The following is an 8,537-nucleotide window of genomic DNA, read 5'->3' as shown; positions in this document are numbered from 1 at the left end:
TCGTCGTCTGCTTGCTCGCTCGCTCGCTCGCTTCGAATTATTATTATTATTATTATTGTTTTTAATGTTGTCCTTTATCGTTATCATATATATATATATAAATAGATTGAAACTCGTTTTTTTTTTATCGATTTTATTTTTTTTAAAAAAAAATCCAAAAAAGGTGAAATTTCGTAAAAGTAGTAAAGTGTTAAGAAGTGGGGAGAGGGGGAGAGGAGGGAGGAAAGGGGAGAGAAGAAGAAAGTGGAAGAAGAGAAAAATTGGATACCCAAATTAGGTTGAGTTATGTTAAAAGTGTCAACTCGTGAAGGTTCCAACATTTTTCTTTTTATTATCGTAATCGAAATTTTATCGTTTATCGAATTCGATTTTTTTTTTTTTTTTCTATAAATTTAAAATTCGAGTAATCGATTATGAAGTTTTTTTTTTTTTTTAATTTGTCAAACGTTTAAAATTTATTATTAAATTTTTTGGAGAAAAAAGTCGAAAATTATTATTATTATTAATATTATTATTATTATTATTATTATTATTAATTATTATTATTAATTATTATTATTATTATTATTATTATTATTATTATTTGTAAAAACCATTTAAACAACTTTTTTTTTTTGTTAGAAGTTGGCCTCATGACCCGATTCCTGGGAATAAAATAAAATAAAATAAAATAATCAGGCGCAAAACGTTAGGAAATTATTATTATTATTTTTTTTATTAGGAAAAAGTAAAAAAATTTGCGTTCTTTCCAATTAAATTTTACCGAAATAAATAATAATAATAGTTTGATTTTTTCGAAGTAGTTTTCTTCTTTTTCTTTGTATTTTCTTTCTCTCTCTCTCTCTCTCTCTGAGTTCATTTTCCGTTAAATTTTCTGACAATGGCAAATCCTTGATCTTTGACAAAACCCTACCTGTAAGTAAAAAAACAAAAAAAAAAAAAAAAATTCAAACGTTGACCTTTTTTCCTTCTCTCTCTCTCTCACTCTGTACTTCTCTTTCTACCACAAAACTAAATTAAAAAAAAAAAAAAAAAGGAAAGAAATAATGATGATGATGATGATTTAAAAGGTCGATTAATCGATCGTAACGTTTTATTCACGATTTAAAAAAAAAAAAAAAAAAAGAAATTTAAATTTTTTTTATTAATTTTCAAGTTGAAGACGATTTTCCGGTAAAGAAAAAAAAAAGAAAATTTGTTTTGGAAAATTTTTAAATTTTTATTGCCCCCGAAACGTCGAAACGTTTTTTTTTTAGTTCGAGTTCCGGAAAAAAAAAATCGGCGTAACATGAAATTCTTGATTTTATAGTTTTTTCTCTCTCTCTCTCTCTCTCTTTTTCCCTCTCTTTCTCTCTCTTCACTAATTCCTTAATTAATATGAAAAAAAAAATTTTTTTATTTGGGCGGCTCATAATCTGTATATTAATTAATTAATTAATAAAAAAAATGAGAGATTTATCTCCGATACGCACGCACATACAGTGTGCGTTTATGACGACGCATTCAATTCCTTCTTTGATGGGTGTTTGACTCTTCGTTTGAGGGAAAAATCAAGTTGGCAGCATTGAAATTTTTTTTTTTATTTTTTATTTTGATTTGAGAGAGGGGGAAAAAACTGTCGTGAATTTTTTTTTTCTTATTTTTTCCTTGTTTTGTATTTAATTTTCAATAATTGGGAAAAATTATTATTACAATGGTTATAATTATAATTATTTAAAAAGAAAATGGCGCCAAATTTCAAAGAAAAAAAAACGGTTTAAAAACGTCATTTCCTCCTTTCTCGTTGACGGTTGATATTTTAGGGTTGTTTGTTGTTGTTTGTCGTTTTCATTCTCTATGACTTTTTAACGTGGAAAATAATTTATAATAGGATTGGCAACACCGCAATTAATGTAAAAGTTTTGTTGTAACGTATTTTTACGCTAACGAAATTGTTTTTAAAAAAAATTTATGTTTATTTTTATTTTATTTTTATTATATTTAATGTTGGAGGGTGGGAGGAGGAGGGAGAGGAGGAGGGGGTGAAAGAGGAATAGGAGGAGATAGGGAAATTTAAAAAAAAAAAAAAAATGTGAAACGTGACGTAAAAAAAGAGAGAGAGAAAAAGAAAGAAAGAAAGGAGGAATTACGGAAGAATATAATTAACCGCCATTTTCTTTTTTTTTTTTTTTGTCATTCACTTTCTTAATGTTATTACGAATATTACAAGTTTTAAAAAAAGTTTGTTTGTTGTTTTATAATTCCGCAAATTAAACAAACAGTTTTTTTTTTTTACGACAATTAAAAAAAACAAAAAACATTAAAATTCTTCGTGTACCACCGACGGGTAACAAGAAATATTCGATTCGATATATCGAAAACCGAAAAAAAAAAGGTAGCGGTTATTTAAAATTTGGTTGTTGTTGTTGTTGTTGTTGTCGTCGTCGTCGTCGTCGTCGTCGTACCTTATAATAAGTGAAAATAATTACTGTTATCTTGGTTCCGTGATTTTACCTTCCCATTTTCCTTCCTTCCTTCCTTCCTCTTATCGTTTATCATAATTTTTATTTTTTGTAAATTTCATAGTCGACGATGATTTTCCAAACCTGAAATTAACCGTTTTTATTTTTCATTAAGTAAATAAAAAAAAAAAAAAACCGTTTGAAACATGTCCGACGCACACACGCGAACCGCGTCATTCGCTTTCGTTTGTAAAGAAAAAGGCCGGGAGAGAAGTGAGAGTGAGAGAGAGTGAGAGAGAGAGAGAGAATCTATTTAATAAAATTTAATAATGAAGCGACGGAGGCCGCGGCGGTGGCGATGGTGGTGGTGGTGGTGATGGTGGCGGTGGCAATTGAGAGTGGCACACTTCTTTCAAGTGCATAATGATTGCTGAACCACGCGTGCCACACATCATAATCTCGTTTAAATCATTGATATTACATTTAGTAATACCATCATCATCATCATCATCATCATCATCATCATCATCATCATCATCATCATCATCATCATCATCATTATTATTATGATTGCTCGCGTTGTCGGTCTCATGCGTCACGAAAAGAATGAAAAGAGAAGCGGCGGTTGAGAAGAGGGATTCAAATGTTGGGCATATCATTCGAACCCACATTCATTCATTCATTCATTTATTACGTCATAAATTTAATTTACCTTTTGTGTGCGTGTGTGTGCGTCTTTATTCCTCTCACGAATGGGATGAATCTTTATTTCCGCGGATGCTGCGAATCCAATACTGCGGGATCAAATGGGATATTCGTCCTTTGATCCCGATTCCATTAATTTTAAAAAAAGGAAGAAAAAATGGTACAGATTTGATCTCGCGAGTGTGTTTGTTTGTCAAATTTTTTTTTTTTTTTTGGTTGTTGCTCGACACAAAGTAATAATTTTCTTTTCGCTTGGATTTATCTATTATTATTATTATCATTATTATTATTATTATTACTACTGGAAAAAAAGATTTTTTTTTCGTTTGTTCCGGTAGAAGAACACACGCGGATTAAATTTTGTTCAGCCTCGTTAATTTTCAAGATTTTTATTTATTGTTTAAATATTTTAAAAAATTCTCGTTTTTCATTTCCCTCCCTCCCTTCTCCCCTTCCTACATTCTTCCCTCCTTCTTTTCTCCTCCCACGTTCGTTTCCCTTTTCTTCTCCTGGAACCGTTCTTTTTTTGTAATTCCTTGACACGAATGAGATTATTCGCGAATTGTTTGCTTGTTTGTTTGAATTGATTATCCCGTTTTTTCCGTTATTATTATTATTATTATTATTAAATCATAATCGCGTTTAAAATTAGTTGAATTGAGTAAAGGGTGAGATTTGTAGGGGGTGCATATGTTTAATTCCGGAATAAATGGAACGAACGAGAGAGCGTGAAATGTGGGCAATAAAGGGATGAGATAAAATAGGGGATGATAACAATATATATATATATATGTACGACGTGAATGATTATTTAATGAGCGTTTGTCTTTTTGGTATTTCATCCCTTCTTCGCCACTCGTCTTTTTTTTTTTTTCCTTTCACCCCTTTTTCTCCGCCTATTTATTCATTCTCCTTTTTTTTTTCTTTTGCCCACACGTTTTAATGAATATCTACCCTCATGTAGTGATGGCGACCCATCATCACACGCAGGGAAATTTTTTTTTTTTTAATGGCTGGCAAAAAAAAAAGAATCGGATGAATCGAAACGTTATAAACATTTATTACAGTTATTCACCCACATCGAAAACGACAACAACAACAACAACAACAAACAATAACAATAACAAACGCTAAAATTTCTGGAATCTGGAAATTTGGGTCACTGGTTTGTTCGACCTAAATTTTTATTTTATTCGAAATGAATCGAGCTTGTAGAAATAATTAGCTCTCAATTGAAATAATAATAATAATACTAATAATAATAATACTAATAATAATAATGATAATTTGTAAAAGCTAGTTAAAAATGGCATTAAAACAATATTGAATTGGTTGTCTCTCTCTCCCCTCTCTTCCCCCTCTCTCCTCTTTTCTCTTTTCGTTTCTACTCTTCTTCCGCAGTTTTTGTTTTCCCATGGTTTTTGTTTTTTCGATTTCGTCCTCCTTCTCCTCCTCCTCCTCTGTTTCGGTACATTTCCTCTCTCTCTTTTTTTTTTTAATTTGCTAATCATTATCATCATTATCATCATTATCATGATTGTCATCATTATCATTCTTCTCGTTTGTTCGTCGCCGATTCTTTTTCTCTCTCGTGACCGATTTCCGCCTCGCTTGGAAAATTTCCGTTTTTTTTTTTTTTTTTTTTTGGCGCAAAAAAAAGAAAGAAAGACAAACATAAAAGTTTCTATTGTTTTCTATTACCCCCTCCCCCTTCCCTCCTCCCCTCCTCCTTCGTTTTAAAATTTTTCTTTTTAAAACTTTAACGGGGAGGCGGAGGAGAAGGTGGGGGGCGTTTTGCGGAAGTTGAAAAATGTCAAAATATTTATTTATTTATTTATTTATTTTTTTTTTGAATAAAAATGAATTTAAAATGATATGATAAATATTTATTAATCGACTATTATTATTATTATCGTTTTTATTAATTATAATAATAATAATATTATCGATGACTAATCGATCGATTTTGATCATCATCGATTCGTAATTTTTTCTCTCGGTATACGATGGATAAATAAAAAAAAAAAAAAAAAAACCGTTATTGCAGTGTATTTTTTTTTTTTTTTTTTTTAAACATATGAACTCTTTCATACTTTATTAAATACCTTTTGGCGTTGTGATCATCATTATTATTATCATCATCATTATCATCATCGAAAAAAAGGTACGGGAAAAGTTTATCGAATTTATTTTATTTTCGTTACCTCTTTTGTTTGCGTGTATTAAAGTTCTTTTTGCCAATAATAAATCAACGAAAGAATGCGAATGCATTTTATTAATAATGATGATGATGATGATGATGGGGATAATAGAAGTGGAGGGGGGAGAGGGCGGAAAAAAACAGGTTCGAGGCACACGTTTACTGCATCGAATTCAAATCGATCGATCGATGGAACCCTCGCTCTCTTAATTTTTTTTTTTATAAATTAGCTTCCGTAATAAATTGTTTTAAATTCATAAACGTAATAATGATAATGATAATAATAATAATAATAATGGAATTGGTCGTGTGTTTAGAAAAAAAAAAAAAATGATTCATTCAATATACCAACATTTGCCAACAGGTTCAATAACGTACCAATTAAAGTTCGATGACCTCAAATCGTACACAATTTTTTTTTTTTTTGGTACCACGATCATGTGCACGCATGTGCGTGTGCGCGTGCGCGATTCTTTTTTCCCTTTTTTGTGGTTTTTCTTCCTACGGGAATTAATCCGTTGCTTTTTTTTTTTTTTGTTCACAGAAATCGCCAAAGTCCGAGCGAGTTTATTTCAAATAAATGGCACGAAAAAGGATCCTCTCATACTGCCGGAGGGTGAAGGCCCACCTACGACGCTCACGGAAAAAGTATTCGTTCCGGTAAAGGATCATCCAGATGTAAGTTTATGAGTTTTTTTTTTTTTTCTTTTGGAAAATTAAGTGCCGTGGGGAGGGGAGGGGGTCGAAAGCCACGGAGGTAATGTAAGTAGGGTAGAGGAATGTGATACGATGATGATGTTGGAAGGATATCGAGAATGCAAATCGCGGTGAACAAAGGGGAAAGGGTGGGTTTTTTTTAGCATATAATTTGATCCGTCTGCTGCCCCGTCAAAAAAAAATTTATAAAGTAGGTTAAAATCGTGTGATTGTCGGAGTTTTTTCGAAAATGCGAGGAGTTTTTATTATTGACACGATTTTATTTAGAGCATATCAACAACGGAGAGACGGAATGATACGGTCGACAGACGACGAAATCGATTTTTGTTTTTGTTTTATTACTCTATGAAATTGTTAGGAAACGGACTAAAATTGAGAAACGATCGATATATCGATTGTTTGAGCATTGACTAAGAATTTTTTTTTTTTTTGTTTATCGTTACGAATGTCATTGTTTTTTTTTTTTTTTTAATTTATTCTTGTTCGATATTTTGCTGTCGCGAATCGATTAATCGATCGATCGATCGATCGCGTCCATCTTTTTTTTTTTAACGTTTGATTAATGATTTTTAAAAGAAGGAAGTTGAGACAAGAATTTGTTTAGAAAAATGACGTTTTTCCTCCCACGTTTGGATATATTCGAAGGACACGCATAGTTCTTTCGAGAACATTCTTTTAAAACAACTCGAGAGAAAGAGTGGTGACGAAAAAAAAACAAAACAAAAATCACGAAAAAATCATTGATTGTTTTAAGCTGGGGGAAGGGAGGGGAGTCGTCATCATCATTGTTTCAACAACAACAACAACAACAACTAACAAAATTTTATTGTTTGTCTTTATTTTTTTTTCTTCGGTCACATGATGGTCGATTGTCATCATGGAGTCATCCTCGAGTAACAACCATTTATAATAATGGACGTTTATAAAAATTTTTTTGTCAAACTCGTTTTTGTTGTTTGTTTGTTTGTTCGTTTGCGAAATTTTCAACTTTTTTTGTTTTTTTCATTTCTTTCGTTTGTTATTTCGAGTCGTGGGGGGGGAGGGAAGCAATCTGTTGGTTGCCGTGCATTCAACAGGTTTCTTGGACAAATTATTCAAAGTGCGAAAGAAATCTCAACGGCCCTTGTCTCCGAGCCAACTAGTAAAAGAAAGAAATAGAAAGAAAGAAAGAAAGAGAGAGAGAGAGAGAGAGAGAGAGAGAGAGAGAGAGAGAAAATTCAGCATAATTTAGGAGTGGCAATAATGCAAGCGCGCACGCACGCACGCACACACACACCATAATGACGAAACGATATATTTCTGGAAAAGTAGAAGTTGAAGGGTGTGTGTGCGAGTGCGTGTGCGCGTGCGCGTTGTTGATTTCATTCGTTGTATATGTTTGGCCGTGATATCATAATTCGCCTCTGAATTTTTTTTTTTAAAACTCTTTCTTTAAAAAAAAAAAAAAAAAAAAAAAAAAATGCAGTTAAAAAGAAAAAAAAAATTTAACGAATTAACTATAACACTATTTTTACTAGTCGGAAAGTTCTTACAATAGATGTGACCTCATTCTTTAATGACTCACATGCAGACACACGCACACACGCACATGTGTGTGCAGTAGTAGTAGGAGAGTGCATGCACGACGACGACGACCATCTGGAATGAATGCCAATTACGAAAGGTTTTCTTCCTTCATACTAATCGTTACGAGGAAAGGGGGAAAAGGAAAGAACGAGGAGAAAAGGTTGTTGTGTCGTGTGTTTGTTATGCGTTGGTGGATTTCATCCGGATTTAGCGAGAGAGAGAGAGGGGGGAAGGGAGTTGAGCGTTTGTTTCCACGGAATCGTATTGGATCGAAAGTTAATTTTTTTTTTTTTTTTTTTTTTTTTTTTTTTTTTTATGGTTAGATAATCGAACCTTGGCAAAAGAACAAAACAAAAAAAAACTCATCCGCATTTTGTTTGTTTGTTTGTTGTTGTTGTTGTTGTTTTGAATTTGTTTGTTGGACGTCGCGTTCGGTGTATGGAAAAAATTATTCACTCCAAAGCACGGCACAAAATGACGGTTGAGAAGGAATAAAAAAAAATGATTGTTAAAATTCATAAGGCGAACACGATGGAGCGGGGAAGAAGGACACAGGAAACGTCGATTTCCATCCAAGGGTTTTGATAGTTGGTGCCACGTACCTAAAATCCATAACGGTCGTACTCTTGGTTCATTGTTGTGGTTGTTGTTGTTGCGAGCTTTGATTTTTTTTTTTTTTTTTTTTTTTAATCGTTTTTAATTTATTTAATTAATAGTTTGGTTGTGCGTCTTTTTTCTTTCTGAACAAAAATTTATTATCCGTATTATTCGTTATTAAAATTTTTTAATTTTATTACTCTATGAGATTTTAATCTATTCATGATTACGTAAAAGTTTGCCGGGATTTTTTTTTTACCATCAATCCCGTAGTTCGAGGATTTTTCGTTTTCAAGGTTTTTTTTTTTTTT

The 8,537-nt window shown here is 31.9% G+C and overlaps 1 protein-coding gene across 1 annotated transcript in view; it reads left to right on the top strand.

The window, feature by feature from the left end:
* The window catches only part of Phum_PHUM529430 (KH-domain protein, putative), a gene marked incomplete at both ends in the record, with an annotated part of 57,074 nt that overhangs the window by 31,374 nt on the left and 17,163 nt on the right, over nucleotides 1–8,537 (top strand). Inside the window, one exon of the mRNA XM_002431401.1 lies at nucleotides 5,891–6,024. Coding sequence (XP_002431446.1) covers nucleotides 5,891–6,024 — 134 coding nt within the window. The remainder of the gene's footprint in view (nucleotides 1–5,890; nucleotides 6,025–8,537) is intronic.

Source organism: Pediculus humanus, genomic scaffold (genome assembly GCF_000006295.1).
Source record: "Pediculus humanus corporis 1103172108287 genomic scaffold, whole genome shotgun sequence".
NCBI classification, from domain to species: Eukaryota; Metazoa; Arthropoda; class Insecta; order Psocodea; family Pediculidae; genus Pediculus; species Pediculus humanus.
The sequence above is the reverse complement of the archived record's forward strand: the minus strand, read 5'-3'. Positions and strand labels throughout refer to the sequence as shown.